General features: G+C 34.2%; 1 protein-coding gene across 3 annotated transcripts in view; it reads right to left on the reverse strand.

Moving 5' to 3' along the window:
* Nucleotides 1-1,906: 1,906 nt before the first annotated feature.
* Nucleotides 1,907-24,632, reverse strand: part of ECHDC1 (ethylmalonyl-CoA decarboxylase 1) — a 49,565-nt gene continuing 26,839 nt past the window's right edge. For all 3 annotated transcript variants that reach the window (XM_087444072.1, XM_087444073.1, XM_087444074.1), the window contains exon 6: nucleotides 1,907-2,425. In XM_087444072.1, coding sequence (XP_087300198.1) covers nucleotides 2,017-2,425 — 409 coding nt within the window. In that variant the 3' untranslated portion in view covers nucleotides 1,907-2,016. The remainder of the gene's footprint in view (nucleotides 2,426-24,632) is intronic.

Below are 24,632 nucleotides of genomic sequence, written 5' to 3' on the forward strand. Positions count from 1 at the left end.
AGGCCTGTTTATTTTGTAGTTTTTAAAAAATTTCTTAAGTTCTTTTGGCCAGCGTCTGTGTTTTGTCCGTGCATTGACGGTCCCATCTAACTTGCGTTGTGTCTTATTTTTCTGCATGGATTGACAAAACCATTACTAAAATTTGGTACCTATGAGATGTGTGGTATCAGTATGAACAGGAAGCTTAATTAATGTGAGAATAGATGTGAATTTGAGATTTTAAAATAGATGAATAACAACTACTTAATAGTAAAGTTACTGAAATGGAACTATAAAGAAAACAGCTAATAACAGAATCTTGTCTGTAACACACTTCATGGCGTTCCCATAGGCTTTGCTGTCTAGTCCTTGTAGTTTGAGGTTCTCTTGATCCACATTTTTCTTTTTGATTACAGAATTTATAATTTAATAAATACTAGAATTTATCAAAAATAATTTGTCTCTTGTTTGAGTCTGGAAAGGGGATGGAAACATTTTGACATTTGTGGCCAAAGGTCACTAAAAAGGTGGTGGTTTGAATTAATGATATTCAGCTTAAATAGTTACCTGCTCAGAAAAGTTTGATTTCTTTATAGAGAATATTTAAACAGTATCTACAGGCAATGTGCATGGAATAAATACATATGGAAATAAACCTAACACCAGGGAGACTTAAATTTCTTAAATAACTGATAGTAGAGACTATATATGTTTTAGATTTTCCTTGCCAGTCTTCATTAGTGCTCTAACACTAATCTGAATTAAATGATAGGCTTATTTATAAACAGCATTAGTAGACAGAAATTCACTTTATATAAATTGTTGTAGAATTTATGGCAAGGTAGGAAGTGTTGGGTTAACTTGGTAATCCAGAATTTGGTTCTGAAAAAGTAATGTGAGTTTGTCTCTATATCCTAACTCAAAACAGTAAAGTCATGTTGATGAAGCACATGCAAGTTATTTTTAGTATGATTTTCAAATGTGAATTGAATGTTACAATAGCAAATAAAAACTGTCACTACTTTGAAATTATCTTTTACTTGTTGTGATAGGTTAGAACTGGGACTTAATTTTTTGACTTAAACGTTTTTAAAAGTGAATTATTGAGCTGATCATAAAAGTTTGAATTGTGTATTTTTATTAAATTTACTTTTAAAAGATAGCTAGTTAATAAAAGAAGAATGGTTAGTTACTTTTCAGAAGAAAATAGAAATCTAATGTAAAATGCAAATGTATGTTACAGGATGCTTCATGAGTCCCTTTGAAGTCTTAGGCAGTTTTGATTTAGAGTTCAACTTCATTACTACATAAATAGTAGTACTTACTACTAGTTTAGAAATCCCAGTGCACACAAATGAATGGCCAATTTTGTAGAGTCAGTAGACTTTCCAGGTAGTGGCTATCACTGTTCAGTAGATAATTTAAAATAGAAAACTAATTATTAAAAAGATCAAATAAATGAGGCTCCAAAGTTTTAGTGGGGGGAAGTGGGGAGCATCTTTATTTAAAAGAAGGGCCATTCCCCATGACTACTTTATTTCAGCTGCTTGGAGCAGAAGAAAATGATTGATCATACCTTTTCTCATCTTCTTGTCCCCTGATCCCTCTCCACTTTTGTTCTTTAACTACAAGGTTCATTCAGTTATTTTTGTAAGTAAGTTATTTCCAGGTAAGACAAAGAAAGACTATGAAGGATAACCCCAGGAATAGGTTTTGTATAGAAGTTTTCCTTTTAAAAAGTGATCTTTGGATATAGGCTAAGAACTATTATGGGAATTTGAGAATTGATAACAATAATTTTTAAGCCAAAAGTTTTGTATATTTTAGCCAAACGTTCCAGATTACTTGGTAAATACCCAAATATACTGAAAACTAGGCCAATGAATTCAGCTATTCAAAAAATTATTAAAAACCCAAATAACAGTGGTAGCCTTCAAAGTAATTCTGCCGTTCCTATTTAATATCATTTAACTTTTATACACATGATTACAATGATTACATTGGAGTTTTACTGGTAGTACATCATATTTTAAAAAACTACTTATTAAATTTTCCTTTCCTAGCAATAGCCTCTAAATTTGCAGGTCCACCCCAAAGTGTTCCTACAAGATCTCTTTCGGTCTGTAATGCCTCCTCTAAACAAAGCTCTTTGCCTGAAGAAACAGATTTTTTCAAAGCTCTGATTACTTCTGGTGGCCCTTTGATAAACTGCTTTAGCCACTCTTGTGCTGCTTCTAGAGATCGAGTTTCATCTGAAGACTGCAAGACCTCTTCAACCATTCCTATGTCTAAAGCTTTTTTTGAATCCAGTTTGAGGGCCCCGGTTAACACTTTAAGAGCTTGTCTGCTGCCAATTATCTCAACCAGCCGGACAGCTCCGCCCCAGCTTGGTACTATTCCCATTTCCTTGTGGACAAATCTGATCTCGCTCTCCGTCGTCATTAATCTGCAAAAGAGAAAAGAAAAACCTTAATTGTAACTAAGTATGTATGCTTTAGTCATAAACTACTACCTATTCATTATCTGATCTGAAATCTCCATAGATCTTTATAGGTAGATATATTATCATTAAACACTGAACATTCAAAAAATCTGGCCATGTCTAGAATTCAGTTTACTACACGGTACTTAACACTTCCCTTTGAAAACAATGTCAGCATTTTTGTTGTGTTGGCTTACCCTTTCCTTTACAGATAAGAATCTAGTCTTTATTTAATGTTTATTTCTAAAAGCCCAAAGTTTATCTTCCTAGAGTAAGTGGTGGCCTAATGAGAAAACTTGGATTAAGTGAAAATATGGGAGTAGGAGATATTAGGTGCATACCACGAAAAAAAAATGCATAGTAAGTTAAGGTCAGTAGTCTTCAGGAAAAAAAATCAATTGTTTTAACCCAGCATCTATCCAATCTTCCAGCAAATATTTACTAAGCACTACCAACCCAGGTGGTCTAGGTGTGGGACTATGGGCATGACCAAAATAAAGTCCCTGTGCTCAGTTCACATTCCAGTTAGGAGAGAGACCACTAGTCAATGTAATGTCAGGGGTAGTAAGTGCTACAAAGAAAAACAGAACAGGTCCAGGGACTAGACAATGAGGACATGTGTGCTATCTTAGATGGAGCTGGCCTCTGAATATTTGTGCAGTTACCAGGGAGAGAGAGAGAGAGTGAGTGAGGCAAAAATCGGGGGCGGGGGAAGTATTCCAGGAAGAGGCAATTGCAAGTGCAAAGGCCTTGGAGTGGAACTGCTCAGTATCCCTGGGGGGCAGGCTAATGGAGCTGGAGGAGCGCAAGCACAGAGAGGGCAGATGAAGTCACAGGTAGGCGTATCGGCCTTAGGTAGGAGTTCAGATTTTATTTAAGAGTGAAGCTATTTAGAGGAGATTGACCAAGTGAGTAGCATCTGACTTATTTTATAAAGGTTGCCCTGATTGCTGTGTTAAGTCTTTTTTAGCATTTCACAGCACTTACACCAGTTATTTAAGAAACTTGATGTTAACTAATCCTCAGAACAACCATATGAGGTAAGTAATATCCTCATTTTACAGAGGGGGAAACGGAGGCAACAGAGATTAAATAGCTCACTCAAGGTCATGCAGCAATGGCAGAGCCAGGATTTAAACCCAGATAGGTTAGCTTCATATGTGTGCCCTTAACCACATGGTACGCACAGTAGTTAGCTAGTCTAGAGTGGAAGCAGGGATACAATTAAGAAAGTTGATAGTGGTTTGGGTTGGACTGAGCAGTGATTTCCTATAGCAGGTATTCATTTCCCCCCCAAATCTTGGGAGTTTTATGAATAGTGTGATTAATAAGCAAGTGGAACAATAAAGAGGAGTTAACACAAAGAAATTAGTAGGCATATCAAAAGGCTTCACCTTTGCTGGTTATATATTGTGTGCTATCAGTAGACTGTATAGAGCTATACTGTTTAGGGAACACTGCCTGAGTTTTACTTTGACTGCATGGTTCAATGAGAAGCTTTCCTTATGTTAAAACCTCTGATTTGGTCCAAAGGTCATGTCTGAATTTTAATTTTTTTAAGAAAAATGACTGCTTTCAAATTACCCATTACAAAAAAGAAGACCTTAAGTGAGTTCGGCTTTCCAAAGTGTTCTTTGCTCAGCTGCAGGTGTGGTTTGGTTCTATTAGCACCAAGAACAACAGACTCTTAGTCTTGGAGCCTTTAATCAGGAGAAATATTCCAGTAGAAAATTCTCACAAAAGCCTATTTATTAACTCACTGGGAAAGAATTTTCTCTTCACAGCTGTGAATTCCTACAAGGGAAAATCTACCTCAATTATGAACAATTGCTTTTAGAGGCAAATAGCTATGAAAATACTAGTAGGTTTTAATAAACAGTTTTTAAATGGGAAGGAAGAAAGAATAAGCCTCATAAGAATCTGAATCTAGCCCAAAATTATGAGAAGTACCACCTTGTTATAATAAACAGAAAACAATATTAAAAATTAAGAAAGTAGAATAGAAATGACAGAAACAATGTCTAATAGCCTTGGAGATAGAAATATTGTTAATACTGAAAAGTCCTATAAAGCTTTTCACAGAATAAATTAAATATGTCACAGTTCTAAATTATATCCTGGAATTGACACTGATGCTGGCTCAGAGCTATACCTCCAATACAGAAAAGGATTATGTCAGGAATAAATTCATTTAGAATCAGCTGAACATAGAAATTGGTTAAAGCCCTAGATGTTGGGATAATGTAGATACACCTATGACAACAAAAGTTATTATCTGTGGAAGTACATTTATATTTGGAATTGTTTGCTTCTAAAGAAGGCTGTATCATCTTTATACTATGTATTTTTTTTCCTTTGCCATATTTGACAAGGTGAGGTATGCCTTTTCGAATCATTTTTTACAACTCTCACAAATCCTGAGGTAATCCTTGTAAAATACCTGTTGTGATCAAACTCTGACATCCATTCTTTATATATCATACGCCTAAGGTGTGCCTGTGTACTGATAAACATTTAATATATGTTAAAAACAGGACCACAAACTCTACTTGTGACAAAAGAACGCATGGTAGTTTAACAGTGAGAGAAATGGAACATTCAGATGGTAACCTTTGACAAGACTGTTCATTAATCTAAAAATCAAAGTTTAAATCTGAAATTTTAAATGTTGATAACCATAATTTATAAAGAAAATGTCCAACCAACAAGATATATCCACAAGGAGAAACTGCTTCCTGATAGACCTCACAGGATTATACACTGATTACTTCTAGAGTTTAGAGGCAGTTACCTGGTACCACCTGCAATATAATGTACTGCAAGGGATATTCCATTATATGTAGAATACTGGAAGACCTAAATTTTTAACATTCTGAAGACTTACAGCAGACTCAATTTATAAAACCATATGAAACTCCCTTATTTTGACAAGCAAAAGAATTTTAAGTATCTTCTGTTTATTAGTGTAATTATTATTGGCAGTGTTTTAAAATTTCCTGTGACACCTTAGGAGAGAGGAGATGAGGGAATTAATCAAATGTAGTTATACGACTCATTACTGTAGGGAAGCAACAGTGTGACAGGAAAAACTACCCATAACTGGGTAAAGCCCATCACCTTTGACAAGTGTTGCCAAGTCATCGTGGATACCTGAAAGGACTGCTCAGGGTGCTACTACTTTCTGATGAGTTAATTATAAGTTGCGGGTCTTTGAACAAACGTATTCAAGAAAAACAATTTTAAAACAACTATAAAATGTTACTAAAATAGGAAATTTTTAGTACAAGTTAAAAAGTTTTAAAAAATGTTTATTATTAAAGAACAGTACTTTTAGTGAACTCTGTGATAAAAGATGGAAACACATAAATAATTGTATTGGGAGACAGTACAGCTTTGATGTGATGTGCATAGACTTGAGCCAGACTGCCTGCCTTGGCCACTAGACTGGCTGCACACTACACCTTGTAAAATACAGCAAAGAAAAAAAGACACGTGGTATACGGAGGATGAGGAAGATGAAATTACCTAACATCTCTGGGCCTCAGTATTCTTACTAATAAAATAGCAATAATAAGCATAGATAGATTATGAGTATTAAATGACTTAATATATGGAAGCTGCTTAGAACATATATATGCCATAATCCTTTTAATTAGAATCTTGGAGTGTGTTTATGTATATTTAAAAAAATCAGTGTGTAATCTTCTGCCTCAGCCACATCTAGTAGAACACAGTAGTATTTATACATTTATTTGGAATATAAAGGTTGTATATATTTTGTAGCCTCACAGTGCCTGACGTGTATTAAGCTTTTATTATTATGAAGCTGGTTGCACTGATAGGTAGGTCACTCCAAATAACCGTGGTGTTTCTGCTGGAGAGGTAGTATAAAGTTGTTTCCTGGGCTGAAATCACTCAACCCCTAAAGTATCAAAAGTAAAACAGCTATACTCACACTGTGAGCCCAGCAAACGATGGTGTGCTGTCCTTCCTCAGTATCTGTTAATGGAGACTACAAAATATACAAGTTTTATATTTCCAAATAAAAGGTAGAAATAATACTGTGTTCTACTACAGATATGGCTGAAGCAGAAGATTCCAAGCTGATTTTTTTTTAAACATAGACAGACATCTCTCTCTCTTAAGATTATCTTAAGGAATATTGTGCAATATAAGTAAAAGCATAAATATTTTAAAATTTTAAGGAAAGCATTTTGATGCTACAAAATTAAATAACATGATGTCATAAATTTAAAGTTTGGGATCATTGATTTAAATAAACTTTAATTTAGGACCAGACATGCTAGTCCTTTTACATTGCATAGTAAGAACCAAAGACAACAAAGCACACTGGTGACATGGGGGAATATGGTAATACAATTATATAATTAGCAACAGCATCTCCGACCACAAACAATACTTTGAAATCATGCCTTAAAGATAAACACGTATTTGTCTGCACATGTACTTTCCTAGCACCTTCTCCCTCCTGCCTTCTCCTGCCATCACATCTCAAGACAAATTATGGAAAATAGAAGGAAAGAACCCAAAGATTCTCCCCATGATCTCGCCTTTCTGATTTCCTACTCAGATGATTGGCCTCATGAGGCTCCATTTATTTTAAGCAAAGACAGTGCTTGAGTAAGAAAGTATATAGTTGAATGAGTGAATTTTTTAAATTGTGTGTGTCTGTGGTGGTGGTAGAGCTGGGGAGGAGCAGACAGGAAAATGTTTTGGGATTGTCAAGTCTGATTTTAATAGTCAGTCAGTAATCTCAGCATGCTCAGAGGTGGATTTTCTTGATATCACAGGCTCTGAAGTAAGAATTTCCATATAATGTTGTGGTAACCAGGAAACAAAGCGACATGGGTGATGACTGCCTCCTGAGGTGGATATCTCATGTCCCGAGTACAGGCACTGCCACAGCAAAGGATGGAATTAGTTTTTAAAGACTCTAGGATGTGTTGGTTGGTGTGTGTGTGTGTGCATGGACGCATTTGTGTATGTGCAAGTGTGTTTATTATATATATGTATGTATATATATATATTTTGTGTTTTATTTATTAAGTAAGTATTTTACGAAAAGGGCTGCCTACAGTAGCTCTCTTGGGACAAGCATATTTACAGCTCTCTTTCTTTGTAATATACTTTAAACTAATGGGTAGCAGCTGGAAATGTTAATACTTTGGGCTGAGGGTTATTTATATTCATGAAAACAATGTTAGGATTGGAAACAAATTAGATAGGCAGGCTCTAAATTGCATAGTTGAGAATTTTATTTCACTAGGGAGATGGAGGAATAAAAATGTGTTTTTCATCCAGTGGATAAACAGCTAAATCTTTGATACTCCAAAGAAAAACAGGAAAAGAAAATGCAGACAATTCATACCATACACACAAACACACACATACACACACATCAATGAACATATGAAAATTTATGCCTCACCAAAAACCTCTAAAAATTCTAATTAAAATATAATTTTTGATTATAAAAATCAGAAAAGATTTTTTAAAAGATTATACTCATTGTAAGGAAGGATGCTCTCAAATAGACACTCATATACTGCTGGTAGTAGTATAAATTGGTAGAATCTTTCCTGGAGGATATCCTGGCAATATATATCAAAAGTCTTGAACATTTTCATGTCCTTTGATTAAGGACTTGAACTCCTTACAGGATTTATTCTAATCTAAGGAAATAATCTGAAAAGTGGACAAAGCCTTATGTATAAGATAGTTATCACAGTATTAATCATGATAAAGAAAAACTGGAAACAACCAAAGGAGTATATTTTAGTACATCCATATTAATGGAATATTTTATATATATTAAATTCATATTTTCATAGTATATATAATAATATGGAAACACTGTCATTAAATATAAACTATATACCATGTGAGCCTAATTTTTAAAAAATAGAAAACTACATGTCTATTTAACAAGCCAGGATGAAAGCACACCACAGTACTAACGCGAGTCATCTTCGGATGGTAGCAACTTTAGTTTTTCACTCTGCACTTAACTGTATTTTAAAAACAATTTAGAACCTTATTATTCAATGTGTGATTTGTGGACCAGCAACATCAGCATCATCTCAGACTTCACCCCAGACCTATGAAATCAGAACTGCATTTTAATAAAATCTCCAGGTCATTCATATTCACTAGAATGAGCACATATCCTTTTATAATCAGAAAACACGATAAATATTTAAAAAATATCACTTGTATTATTTACTACTGATGCTGTAACACAAACTTAGTGGCTTAAAAAATACCCATTATCTCAGTTCTGTAGGTCAGAAGTCTGGGTACACCATGGCTCAGCTAGGTCCTCTGCTTAGAGTCACACGAGGCTGAATGACGGTGTTGGCAGGACTGCCTGCCTTTCTGGAGTCTCTGGGGATTAACGCACATCCAAACTCATTCAGGTTGTTGGCAGAATTGAGTTCCATGCGATTTTAGAACTGAGATCCCTGTTTCTCTGCTGGCTTTCAGCTGGAGGATTGTTCTCATCTTCTAGAGGCCACCTGCATTCCTTGGCTCATGGTCTCTTTCTCCATCTTCAAAGCCTTCTCAGGCTTCCAATCTCTCTGACTTCCCATTCTGCCTCATGTATTTATTTTTAAAGGCTCATGTGATTCAATTGGTACACCTGAATAATCCAGGATAATCTCCCCATTTTCAAGTCTGGAACCTAAAATACATTGGCAAGGTCCCTTTTGCCAAATGTTAATATAATAACAAGTTCTGGGGAATAACAAAGTGTGGGCAGACATCTCGGGGGGGCCATTATTCTGTCTACCACACCATCTAAAAGCTCAATGGAAGTACTTAAGCCTGACTTTCCGTTCACTCTGTTGTGCTATTAATTTTCCTTATACCTTCCCCTCATAGCACTACAGCAACTGGCTCCCACCACCACCATCACTCCTCATCTGTCTTTCTCCTTCTGGATAACTTTTGGCTAACTTTCAAGAATTCGTTTTGTTTTACTGTTTTAGTTGTTAGTAAGTAAAGACAGTAGGGAAAAAGATCTCTGTTAAAAAGAAAAAAATGAGGATTTGCTGGACCTATAACATACTACTTTTAGGTGAATGTTAAAAACGCTGTAACACTTGTTGAGGAGTCCAAATTTCCTAAGCGTAGACACTAGACCTGCATAGTTCCAGAACCCCAAATAAATTTTTTCCCCCCAATGTTAACTTAGTAAACCAGAATATAAAGGCATGACTGGCTCCTCTGCTGTCACTTTAAAGAACAGCAGCGGCTAGAAATCTAATTAAGGCCTGACTGAATGTGAAAAAAAGGTGTATATCATTGTTAGTGGAATTAATGCATTATGTTAAGAACTTTTTCTAGTTACAAAATATTTCAAATACACAAAAAATAATAACATACTCATGTACCCACTACCCAGATTTAACAGATGTTAACATTTTGCCACATTTATTTCTCAACTCTGTTCTCATCTCTTTCCTGTCTCTTCCTGACTTCCTTCTCTCCCCAGTGGCAACTAATGTCCTGAAGTTGATGAGAATCATACCATGCATATTTTAACTTTTATAAAATATTCTATATATTAACCAAATAGTGAACTTCTGTGTGAATTCTAGAAAAGAGACCAATAAGTAATAATATTTCAGTGTTATATCCAGTATCTCAAAAGACAGGATACCCCTGACCAGCCAACATTGGTCTTAAATTGGTCAATATTATTTTAGCAGGTAATTTTTACATTGGAAATGAATTCATCAGACTATCATAGTTTAATGACATAGCCATTAAGATAATTCAACTAACTTTGTCTACCATGATTTATCCCTTCTATTGTTGATGGCCATTTAAGGTTGTTTCCAGTTTTTAGCTATTATGAATGGTGCTGCTATGAACATTCTAGTACATATCCTTAGGTGAACGTCGGTATGCATTTCTATTGGATTTATACTGTATTAGTTTTCTATTGCTGCTGTGACAAATTACTATAACTCTAGTGGCTTGAAACAACACAACTTTATCTTACAGTTTTGTAGGTTAAAAGTCCAATGTGAGACTCACTGGCTTAAAATCAAGATGATGGTAGGGCTGCATTCCTCTCTGGAGGCTCTAGGAGTCCATTTCCTTGCCTTTTTCCGCTTCTAGAGGTTGTCCACAATTCTTGGCTCATGGCCACTTTCCAACATCTTCAAAGCCTGCAGTGGTGAGTTGAGTCCTCCTCACATCTCATCACTCTGACCTTGCTTCTGTCATCGTATTTCCTTTTCCGACTCTGAACTCTTCAGCTTCCCTCTTTCATTTTAAGGACCCTTGTGATTAGACTGGGCCACCCACCAGGATAATCTCCCTATTTTAAAGTCAGCTAATTAGCAACTTTATTTTCATCTGCAACTTAATTCCCCTTTGCCATATAATGGAACATATTCACAGGATCCGGGGGTTAGTCTATAGACAATTTTAGAGGGCCATTATTCTGCTTACCACATATACCTAGGAGTAGAATTAGTGTCACAGGGTATATGACATTCAATTCTAGTAGATACTGGCCATTTTCCAAAATTTTGTGCCAATTTACACTCACATCAGTAGTTTATGAGAGTTCCAGTTACTCCATACCTTTGAAACACTTGATACATTCCATGTTTTTCATTTTCCCTCTCTGGTGGGTGCATAGTAGAAAGGCATTGTGATTTTAATTTGCATTTCTTTGATGACTAATGAAGGTGAGTACTTTTTAACGTATCTTTTGGCCATTCAGATATCCCCTGTGAAAAGTCAGTTCAAGTCTTCTGCCCATTTATTGTAATTGGGTTGTCTGTCTTATTGCTTTGAAGGAGTTCTTTATATATTCTAGATATGTCTTTTACCAGATATAAATATTGAGATATTCTTCTCTCTGTGGGTTGCATTTTCATTCTTTTAGTTGTGTCGTTGACAGACAGAAGTTATTCATTTTAATATAATCTAATTTATCAACCTTTTTCTTTCTGGTTAGTGATTATTATGTCCTGTTTAAGAAATCTTTGACTACTTCAAGATTACAAAGATATTCTCCTACATTTTCTTTCAAAAACCTTAACTGTTTGACCTTTCACTTTTAGATTTGCAATTCATCTGAACTGATTTTACACAAACACATACCCTTACTGAAGAGACCATTCTTTCCTCACTGCACTAAAGGGTTACGTTTGTGTTGAATTAAATGGCCTTATTTTTATTTCTGGACTCTACTGGTCAGATTTTCTACCCTTGTACAAATAGCATACTGTTTACATTAATATAGTTTTATAATAGGCTTGCTCTCTGGTAGTATAAACCTTCCAACTTAGTTTTTCATGACTACTTTGATCATTCTTCGTACTCTGCATTTCCAAATGAATTTTAGAGATTGTCAATTCACACACACACACACAAACATATTGGGATTTTTACTGGCATTACACTGAACCTGTAGATTAATTTTGGGGAGAAGTGAATCTTTACAATATCAAGTCTTATATTTCATGGACATGGTATATTTCACTATTTATTTAGGTCTTCTTTAATTTCTCTCAGTAATGTTTTTTAGTTTTCAGTGTAGAGGTCTGACACGCCTTTTGTTAGATTTGTTCCTAGGTATTAGTTTTTTTTTTTTTAATGCTACTGTAAATGGTATTGTTTTTAAAATTTTGTTGTCTATTTGTTTGCTGCTGGCATATAGAAATGCTATTGATTTTTATGGACCTTGCAGCCAACAAACTTACAAAATTAACTTATTAATTTTAATAGATTGGCTACATATTCTTTCGGACATTACATGTACACAATTATGTCATCTGTGAATAATAAGGTCTTATTTCTTATAATCCAATCCCTCTTCTTTAATCTTGCCTTACTGAACTGTCTAGGATCTGGTACAATGATGACCATAAGCGGTGACAGGACTCTCCTTGTGCCTGATATCAAAGGGAAAGCTTTCATAGTTTTATCATTATGAAATGTTTGCTGTAGGATTTTTGCAAATGTTCTTTATTAGACTAAGAAAGTTCCCTCCTAGATTGCTAAGAGCTTTTATCATGAATGAATATTGAATTTTGTCAAGTGCTTTTTCTGTATCTATCAATGTTGTAATTTGATTTTTCTCCCTTTTTTTGTTAATTTGGTATATTATACTGATTGATTTTCTAACGTTAAACCAACCTTGCACTTCTGGAATAAGCCCCTCTTGGTCATGATGTATTATCATTTTTATCATTAGATTAAATTTGTTAACATTTGTTAAGAATTTTTATATTTATGTTCATAAGAGAGGCTGGTCTATAATTTTCTTCCTTATAATGTCATTTTTAAGTTTTGGAATAAATATGCTTATTAAAAGAGTTGGGAAAAATAACTTCTTTTTCTATTTGGTGAAAGAGTTTATGTAAGATTGGTGTTATTTCCTTCTTAAATGTTTGGAAAACTTCACTGATAAATCTGCTGCAGTTTTAAAAAATAAAATTTCAGAGGTTAGTCTGGAGGATATTCGCTGCTGATTGATTCCTAATCTCCCTATACATCCTTCCCAAAGTTACAAAATTAACGAGGAGCAAAAGAAAACCAGACATGATCCACACCTACAGATTATTCAGAGACAGAGAATACTACATCTTTAAAATTATCTGTAAGTACAGAAATGAACACCAAATTAAAAAAAGATTTCCTGCTGCTGTTGCAAGCCAATGGGTACAGAGTATAAAGAGGAGGCTTAATGCCTCCATGCAAAACAGGAGAGGGGCATAACAGACTTTGAGGAAGCACCATCAGAGTCACCCCCAGAATATGGAAGTCTAACACTATGTTCTAAAAGCCTGAGCACAATTCTGGGATTTGGTAGTTCACAGATTGACTAATAGAACAAGAGCTTGAAAATGAGTAAGGCTGAAAGTGACAGTTTTGTGTATGCATAGCTTCTGAACTCAGAAGACCCAGATAAGTAGAGGAGGGGTGATGCCCTTGGAGAAATAAAAGAAAAGAAAAGAAAAAAATAATAAGAGGGGAAAAATAAGGATTCTGTGGAAACAGAAGAGATACAAGTCATGCCAACTCCTGTCCCATTTCCACTGTTATCACCATCACCAATGTCATTCAATAACTAAACTTTTAGAAGATGGCACTCTCAAATTAGGAATCCTAGCGACAAAATACTCAGAAATAGAAAACATCAAGCCAATTCTATAGAAATCTACTGTAAGAATAAAGCAGAAAATGTAAATGCAAACATTTCATCTCATGAAAAGCACCTCCCTCCCCAAGAAAAATCATGAAACTGAAGGAAAAAACTGTAATGATCACTCCAAACTGAATTCAATATCTTCAAACAGCATATAGGCATATCTTGGAGATACTGTGGGTCTGGTTCCAGACCACCACAATAAAGTGAATATCTCAATAAAGTGAGTCACAACAATTTTTTTGTTTCCCAGTGCATATAAAAGTTATGTTTATACTATACTATAGTCTATTAAGTATTCAATAGCATTATGTCTAAAAAAACAATGTACATTCCTTAATTAAAAAATACTTTATTGCTAAAAAATGCTAACCATCATCTGAGACTTCAATAAGTTGTAATCTTTCTGCTGGTGAATGGTCTTGTAAAAATACAATATCTGTGAAGCACAATAAAGCGATACATAATAAAATGAGGTATGCCTGTAGTTATTTGAAAAAAGAAAAATCTTGAATCAGAAATTTAAAAACCAGGAATAGAAATGGACCAAAAAAAACCCAAAAAAGCATAGGGGGTGGGGAGACAAAATGAATGAGAATTGATTGAACTCAAGAAAGAAATAGAAGAAAAAGACAAGAATAGGTTTGAATGAAAATTTAATAAAGGGCATTGAAGAAAAGCAGGAAAACAACCAAGAGAATGAGAACTGGTCAAAAAAAGAAAGAGTCAAAGAAATAGGCAAAGAAGATTTAATATATGTATTATTGGAGTAGCTGAAACAACTAATATTTACCCATTGAAAGAGTCTACTGGCCATCTGGGAAAATTGACTCTAAAGGATCAACTCTGAGACATGTCCTAATAGAAGTATTAGAGTTTAAAGATAGAGAAAACTCAGGGCCTCCAGGCAAAACAAAAACAAAAACAAAAACCCATCAAATAACTTATAAGGGCAAAAGAATTATAATGCCATTGGACTTATCAAAAGAAAAAAGCACCAGACCCAGATGATTTCACAGAGCAATTTTACCAAATCTTTACATACATACAGTTCCAATTCCATATAGATTGTTTTTTTTTTTTATTGATGTTTTAATGGTTTCTAACATTGTGAAATTTTGGGTTGTACATTTTTGTTTGTCCATCACCACATATATGACTCCCTTCACCCCTTGTGCCCACCCCCCACCCCCACTGCCCTGGTAACCACAGTCCAGTTTTCTCTGTCCATGTGTTGGTTTATATTCCACATATGAGTGAGATCATACAGTGTTTGTCTTTCTCTTTCTGGCTTATTTCACTTAACATAATACGCTCCAGGCCCATCCATGTTGTTGCAAATGGGACGATTTTGTCTTTTTTTATGGCTGAGTAGTATTCCATTGTATATATATACCACATTTTCTTAATCCAATCGTCAGTCAAGGTTGTTTTTGAGATAGGAAATGAAGGAAACATCACAATTCTTTTAATGAAGTAAGTATAACACTTACTTCATTAGTGTATCAAATTCAATACCTGAATTTGATAAATATAACACAAAAAAATAAAATTAGACTATTATTATTTATGTATTTTGTAGTAGGCAGTCTCCAAGATGGCCCCCAATGATCACTGCCTCCTGGTATTTACACCCTTGTTTAATCTTCTCCCATTGAGTGTGGACTGGACCTAGTGACTCGCATCTAACAAACAGAATATAGCAAAAGAGATGGGATGTCACTTCCAAGATTAGGTTACAAAAAGACTGTGGGTGTCCGTCTTGTGTATTCTCTTTCTCCCAGAACTCTCACTTTAGGGGAAGCAAACTTCCAGGTTGTAAGCAGCCCTATGGCAAAGCCAGGTCAAGAAATCAATATCCCCAGCTAACAGTCAGTGAGGACCTGAGGCTGCCAACAGCCACTTGACTGAGCTTAGACCCAGATCTTCCCTCAGTTGAGCTTGGCTGACATCTTGAATACGGCCTCATGAGAGACCCTGAGCCAGAGGCGTCCAGCCAAGCCATATGTGGATTCCTGACCCCCAGAAATAATAAATGTTTGTATTTTATCTCATATAATAGAGACAATAAATGTTTGTGTTTTAAGCTGCTAAATTATGGAGTGACTTATTACTCAGCAATAGATAACTAATACAAATATCAAAGCAAAAATCCCAAATAAATATTATCAAATAGATTTTACTACCACATTAAGAAAATCATACACCATGACTAAAAGGGGTTTATACTTTAATTAATATTAGGCGTCAATTAATATAATTAATCATATTAATAGGTCTATGGAGAACAACCATTTATCTCCAAAGATGCCGAAAAATCCTTAGATCAAATTCAGTATCTCAAAACTCTTGAAAAAATAGGAATGGAAGGATAATTCCTCAGCATGAATCAATAGACAAATATAAACCTCCATCCTAAAGCCAGCATCTTATTTAAAGAGGAAACCCTAAAGGCATGTCCACAAAGGTCAGAACAAGGCAAGGATGCCAAGTCCTTCCACTACTGTTTAATACTGTACTGCAGGTATTAAGAATAGAAAACTATTAAGGAGATAATAGTTGGGAAAAACTGAAACTATCTCTATAATATAATTAGAAAACTCGAAAGAATCAATGACAAAACCACTCAAACAATAGAAAAATTCAGGGAAGTAGCAGCATATAAATTTAACATAAAAAGAACTTCATCCTATAAACTTTCATCTTATAATAATCAATTAGATAACATAAAGGAAGACAAAACTCACTTTGCAATAGCAACAAAAATTTTTAAAAATATTTTGGAATAAATTTACAATGAAATATTTTTTAAAAAAATCTACAGAGAAAACTATAAAACTCCCCTCAGAGATACAAACACAGACTTGAACAAATGTTAAGACATCTCTGTTTCTTGGTTAGTGTGTCTTACATTATCAAGAGGTCAGTTCCCCCTAAATTAATTTATAAATTTAATGTTAGCCAAATAAAAAATATCAACACCTGGTTTTATTCTGGAAATAGACAAACTGATATGAAAGCTCCTATAGAAAAAATAAACCTGCAAGAATAGCTAGGAAAATACTGAAAAAAAGCTATAAGCAGGGACTAGCCCTACCAGATATTACAACATATTAAAAATACTCGATAATAAAATTGTGTTGTACTGGCACATGAGTAGGCAAACAGACTAAAGGAATAGAATATCTATCAGCAGACACAACTACATGCAGAAATCTAGTATATGATAAGGTGGTATCTCAATTCACTAGAACGCAGAAGTTCTTAAATAGCGTTGAGACAAATGGATAGCCACTTGGGAAAAAAAATAAGATTCATTACTGATTCCATATATAAAAATAAACTAAAAAATGGATTATAATGCAGATGTAAAACAGAAAACTATACAAGTTCAAGAAGAAACCATGAGTTAATTCCTCTACAATCTTTGCATATGGAAAGGCTTTTTAAAAAACACTCAAAATCCATATGCAATTAAAGAAAAGATTGATAAATAGGACCATATTAATAAAATAAAGCCTTGCATGGCAAAAACAAACAAACAACAACAACACATAAGCAAAGTTAAAAGACAGAATGACAAGCTGGGCAAATATATTAAAAATATATCATTGATAATGACAAATATCCCTAATATTTAAAGAATTTATAAAAATTAAGGGGAAAAAAAGCCAAATGTCCTATAGCAAAATAAGCAAAACGCACAAGGAAAGGGTAAGGAAGAGCTCTTCTTTATAGCAGAATAACAACGGATATACATGGAGGAGTGTTGGAGTTAGAGAAATATAAATTTGCAAGCATCATAGTAAAGATGGTTTGGGAAAGAATAATCTAGTAAAGAAAGTTCGGTGAAAAGCAGAGTATTAGACTTGCCTTAAAGCATCTCCCACAGATTACTGATTGGTTACAACAGGGAAAAGAGCATCTATAATGGAGAAACCAAACATTTTGACACGATGATCAAAATTAGCATCACCAACCATGGGCAGAACATCGTATGGGTCCAGATGTGATACCCCGAGAAGAGTACAATAGCACTTTTGTAGGGATATTATCCAGGGATACACAACCTGAATCCAATAATGAGAAAACATCAGAAAACCTCAAAATGAAGAACAATCTATTAAAAAACAACAAACAAAATCTGGCCTGTTTTCTTTAAAAACGTCAATGACGGGAAAGACAAAGACAGGCTGAGGAACTCTTCTAGATTAAAAGAGAGTAAAGAAATCTGACAACTAAATGCAGTACATGATCCTGCAATGGAGGACAACAATGCTATACAGGACATTATCATCAAATTGACAAAACTGGGATGTGGAGAGTATATTAGATAAGAGTATTGCATCAAGGTGAAATTTCCTGAATATATATACAAAGGAGTAAAAAAGTAAGATGTTTGCAACATACTCTAAAATTTCTCAGAAAAAAATAATATATATACACACACATATATAAACAAACACAGACACATATGAGAGGCAGAAAATAAAAACAAAACAGGAAAATGTTAAAAATTGGTGAGTCTAAGTGAATGGTACAGGGAAAGTCTTTGTATCATTCTTGCACCTTTTCTGTAAGTTTGTAATTATTTCCAAACAAAAAATACAATTCTAGTTTCTCTCTTGCACCAAATTCAATAGGAAAAAATTAAATATTAGACATGTAATTAAAATGTTTACATGCTTTTAACTACCAAAAGTTGATGCTAAAAGACAAGCAGTCTGCGTTTGTCATTTGCTACTTCCTAGGGTAGTTTTGAGAGATTTTCTTTTCTCTCCACTCTCCCCCTTTCTTTGAATGATGTGCAATAAGACAGAAAGTAGAATCAAGGAATGGGTGTTTAAGTACCTCCTAAAGCACATTCTGGAATTTTGAGCTTGAAACCAATCTAAGAAACCATACTATAATTAGGCTTAAAATAATGTATCAGTGAACCTTTAAAATTCAGTATATATAGGAACTATTATTAATGTTTTCCGAAAGTATCTAAAAAAGTTAAAAACATAAAAATACAATTTACAAAGCTAACTTAGAACAACATAGTCACCAATTTTCATTGGTGATTAACAGGAATGTAAAAGTTAGCAAAAAATCTGGTAATTAGATTCTCTATGCCCCCAAGCCCATATGTTGCAGGTAGAATGGTCCCGCAAAGACATCCATGCCCTAATCCCTGGAACCTGTGCATATGTTACCTTACATAGCAGAAGGGACTGCAGATAGAATTAAGGTTACATACATTAAAATAGAGAAATTATCCTGGATTATCTGAGTAGGCCCACATTCCAACATACTGATTTTGGCCTTGTGTGACCAGGTTTAGAGAAACCATCTAAGCCCAGCCGGACTTGGGACCTACACATCTGTGAGATAATAAATTGATACTGTTTTAAGCCACTAAATTTGTGGTTATTTGTTATGGCTGCAATAGAAAACTAATACACATATAAATATTTTCTTAATTTATATTTCATTCTAAATATTAATTAGTCAAGACAGACTAAAAATTAGAAGCAAATTATTTTATCACAGTTCTAGCTTTTCATTCCCTCACATCAATTTTGTCTAAAAGGGAAAAGTAATGCTCAAGTGACTAGATTCTGAGCACCGAGAATACCAATTTTTAATTCATAAGTTAATCTCTTGCTTTTAAAAATGTTTTTAAAAAACCATTTTCTCTAAAAATGTTTTACATGAAAATTCTCACTCAACTGAATGCAATTTACTATGAGGGTCTATATATGCCAAGTAGACCTGAGTGCTCCTGACACATTAATTCATTATATGTCTTATCGGCTAACGCTTACAGGGTTTGGGGGCCGGGGGTGGGGGAATGCTAGAATGCTGTATGAGCTTATTTCTTTGAACATTCGTATTAAGCATCTCTCTCATCTTCTGAAATATTTTCCACGGGTAACAGAAGAGCAGCAGGGATAAAAGCGTCAGCTGAGTGCATTCCAGGCAGTTCTCCAAAGTAAGAAAGTTAAATGAGCTAAAAAGGGCCAACAATATATACCTAAGGAAGGAACTTATCTTTTCATCACAATGCTATGAAAGCTTTCGGTGTTCTTTTGGAACAAGCAGATATTTTTAGAATACAATTAAAGCAACTTGTCATATAAGATAACTGACAGGGTACTGATAAAGTTAAGGGGAAAATCATCAGAGCAACTTATAATGATTTATCACTTCCTTGAAACTGTGGCTACTCATGTAGTTCAGGATGAAATCTTCTCTATTAGCCTCTAACGTTTAAGAACCTTTTGGGGCCAGCCTGGTGGCATAGTGGTTAGGTTTGCGCATTCTGCTTCGGTGGCCAGGGTTCAACGGTTTGGATCCTGGGCACGGACTTACTCATCACCCATCAAGCCACACTGAGGCGGCGTCCCACAGAGAAGAGCTACAACTCGACAACTATGACACACAAAATGTATTGGGGCTTTGGGGAGAAAAAAGAAAAAAAGAGGCAGATTGGCAACAGATGTTAGTGCAGGGCCAATCTTAAAAGAAAAAGAACTTTTGCTTTTGCTGTGTAAGTTAAAAAGAGCTGAATAGTCTAGGACAGTGCTTTTCTATGGTGAAAGATCAGTTCCCTACTTTTTAAAAATTTCTGATTGGTTGTGGACCAATAATTTTATAAAACGTAATAAAAATATATTACTAGAAAAATAAAATAAGAAATCAAGACGTAAGTTTCTTGAATGGTGGTGCCTGGCATATACACGTGCTAAACATACGTTTAATGAACGAAGACACCATTTCCAGAAAAGTTGGTCCACAAATGAACATGGCTTCATTGGAAACTGCTCTGTGAATGTATCTGGCATGTTACTGGATATATGTGATGAGGGCAGTACCCTCAGACATCTCATAACCAATAACACTAAATATTTTATGAAGCTTCAGGACATATGACACTTGCTTCATTTAGAGACAAACATAGCAAGGCAAATTAGCAGTATTAAAGGATTAAATAGCATGATTATTTTTCCTGTGATTTTTGCCTTCTGTCCTAAACCCTGACTATACCCAAACGCAGATCAGGAATGAACATGAAGGATGATGCAAAAGTCTAATAAATGCTTAAAGATGAACACCAGACTCCGTGTTAGAGGGTACACTTTCTCCAAAGGACACCTATCAAATTTTAATTTGCACTGACTTTTATGTAGAGGTTTATTAAGTGTAATAATGCACAGTCACATATAGCTTAGAATTCTTTAAACATATTAAATTATATATTTAAATACATACTTTATATACTTAAATTATATATTTCATAAGTACTTGTATTTCAAGGTAAAGTGAGAAAAGTGTTTAATCCTTTCACACACACAGCATTTTATATTTAGTCTCATGTTGTCCCTAAAGCCAATGACTACTTCCTCCTCACAGAAGAAACTGCAGCACCCTAATGCGATCTGCGCTGACGACAGCAGAGGGCACTGTCATATGACACGGCCAGTTTTCATTACGTATAAGAATCCTCTCCAATTAGGAAGTGCTAGTTTTCAAAGAGGCTAGGATCTTTGTAAATTATCTTATACATCAAAACTATTTTAAAATCTCTGCATGAATACAGTGATATATTTCAATTGATAAATTAAAACCTGAGTCATAAAGTATAAAAAAGAATAATAGGAAATTCTGCTACTTTGCATGAATTAGTTTACTGAATCTTTCCTCATACTATTTCTATTACTATATGATGCCATTTATATGAAGTTCAAAAAGGAAAAAAAAGAATACATTCGTTATAGAATAGTTAGCTTATAAAACTACAAAGGAAAGTAAAAAAGAAAATATCATAAAATTCCAGGGAAGAGTTTCCCCCAGATGGAAATGAGGGGGCTGTGGCTTAGAAGGGGTGTGTAGGGGGCTTCAGGAGTGCCAGCAACGTTCCATTTCTTGATCTATATCATGGTTACATAGGTTCCTATTTTGTAACAATTCATTAAACTGAACATTTCTGTTTTATACACACAAAACCAAAATATTAGAAGGCCCTATCAAAACCACATCAGTAGTCAAAAGAAATATCTTAAAACACAGAAGATAACTATACAATAAATAGTATATATGTAGAAATATTTACTTCAAAAACAGAGGTTCTAAACCAAGGGTCAATGGACAAGATTTTATGTGAAGTTTCCTAAGACAGGCTTCCTAGCTTTACTACATTCTCAGAAAACTGGAAGAATAATTTGGAAATATCATTGAGATACCTAAATGATAATATAGGTCCAGCTATCTTAGAAGTAATTAAGTTTCAAAACTATTCAAACAACATAGAATTAAACATATCTAATACTAGACGAGTTTCTGGCTAGAGAAATCATTATCTTCATTCATGAAGTTAAAAATTCAGATATGCTTAAACCTCAAAATTTTTTCTGGTAAAAATACAAATAAATAAAAAGGCATTTTATTCTTCTTATGTTTATTTCTTTAAAAGATAACTGCATGTTTAAAGCAAAAACATAATAATAATTTGTGGAGTTATAACATGTAGAAGCAAAATGTATGATAACAATAGCATGAAGGACAGGAGAAGGGAAATAAAAGTATACTGTAATGTTCTTATATTTTATGTGGAATAGTACAATATTATTTGAAGATGGACTGTGATAAGTTTAAAATGCATATTATTAACTCTAAAGCAACTAGTAAAAAGATCTATATATGTAAGTATATGTTTGCTTGTGTGTGTATATATCTCTAATATACTACTAGAAAATATATTTTTCTATATTTTAGAAATAAATAATTTTCACCTATATATGCCAGGCACTGCCATTCAAGAAATTTGCATGTCTTGGTTTTTTTGATTCATTTTTTCTAGTAATATATTGTGATATATATATATATATATCAACGAGGTGTGGTCAATAGTAACGGTAAAATGGGGGTCATAAAAAATAATCCAGCATGAGGCAGAAACAGAGAGTAAGAAAGAACAAACAACAGATGGGACAAATAGAAAACAATACCAAGATGGTAAATTTAAACTCAATCATATCAATAACAACACTGAATATAAATACTCCAATTAAAAGGCAGGGATTGTCAGACTGGATAAAAATGCAAGACCCAAATATATATTGTGTACTAACTAGAATTGCCTTTGGAAAACACAACACATCTTGAAAAGAGAGGACACAAAAAGATATACCACAATAATGTCAATCATAAGAGAGCTGGGATGGCTATATTTATATCAGACAAAATAGATTCTTGATTGGATCCTGGACCAGAAAAAGGACACAGTATGATAATTTTAAAAATTTGAATGAGGTCTGTAGACTAGTTAAAAGTATTGTATCAATATTAATTTTTGTAATTGTACTGTGATGATATATGATATTAACATTTGGGGAAACTGAGTGGAAGGTATATTGGAATTATCTGTATGATTTTTGCAAGTTTTTCAAAATGAAAAGTTCAGAATGTTTTAAAATTTAAAAATTTGTGCTCTTCAGAAGACATTAATAATAAAAAGGCTGAAAAAATATATTGACAATACTTACATTTGACCAAAACCAACTATATATTTGATTATGCAGAAGGACTTTTATCTAGAATATATAATAATATATACTATGCATAGAAAGGCATACTACTGAGCAACTAAATGAACAAACCACTGATATGTGGAATAAGACAGATTAATTTCAAAAACAAACTGCAGTATATCCACACAATAAAAAACTTTTCAACATTAAAAAGGAATGAAGTAGTGATACATGGTACAACACTGATGAATCCCAGAATAATGACACTGAATGAAAGAAGCTGGACACAAAGGAGTCTATCCTGTATGACTCTATGGATATAAAACTAAACCAGGACACAAATTTAATTTAGAGGGAGAAGGCGGGCAGTGTTTGCCTTGGACTAGGGTGGGAAGTGACTGGGAAAGGGTACACGTAACGTACGAGGGTGATAAAAATCTATATCTTGATTGTGGAGGTGGTTACACGGGTGTAGAATGTAAATTACATCTCAGTAAAACTGATTTTAAAACTGTCAAAACGCAGGTTAGAAGAGATAGGTCTGATTAATATACATCTTTTAGCATCCTTAATTATAGGTCTTCCTTTTTCTTTGTGATGGGTGTTTTTTATATTATCATCACTATTTTCATAACATTTCAGGACAGTGGAGAGATTACAAGAGTTAGCTTATATACTTTGAAAATTTGAACTTGGAAAGTATGAAAATTTGTGATTCAAAGAAACAGAGCTGGAAGAGAACTAAAGAGCTGAATTGCTCACCTGCTTCAACTATATTTCCTCCAGCCCAAAGCACTACATGCCAGAGTGGAATGGCTTTCTCTTTAGTGTCTGAAGGGAGAACCAAAACTTTAAACACTGAAAAGTCTCCTCTTAGTGTATGCTTCAACATTTTTCTTTGCCAGGATCAAGTGTATCATGAATAGAAAAAAAAGGAGTGATTAGCCTTAAGGCTTAAAGTTGAAAAAGATCCCCAGTGAAAGGAGAATTAATGAGTTTAAAAGTATGCCAGCACATCACCATACTGGCTTTTCTGTAAAGTAGTATAAGGTAATCTTAAGAGTCGAATCAATATCATGTGTACATTGATGTGTACTTTAGATTAAGCATTACGCTAAAATCTCTATGTTCATTAACTTATTTAAATCTATCTATAAACACTTAAGGGAGATTATTTCCATTTTATGGATAAAGAAATTGAGACTTAGATGAAATTCTTACTTGCTTCAAGTCAAATAGATACAAGTGGCAAACTGGGAATGAACCTAATGTCTCTGACTCCAGTGCTCGGGCTCTTTACTGCTTTGCCATTTTACCTCCAAGTATGCTATCCACACTGTCTTTCGCATTATCAAGAGGCTCAAGCGTGCAAGCCTGTACAGATCCAGAACGCTGTACTGGTTCTCCTTCCAGCTCAGCCTATGGGTCCTAGGAATGCTACTCAGAAGGCAGCTTCAAGCAC

This window comes from Ceratotherium simum, chromosome 19, assembly GCF_057802395.1.
Source record: "Ceratotherium simum simum isolate JZ-2026a chromosome 19, ASM5780239v1, whole genome shotgun sequence".
NCBI classification, from domain to species: Eukaryota; Metazoa; Chordata; class Mammalia; order Perissodactyla; family Rhinocerotidae; genus Ceratotherium; species Ceratotherium simum.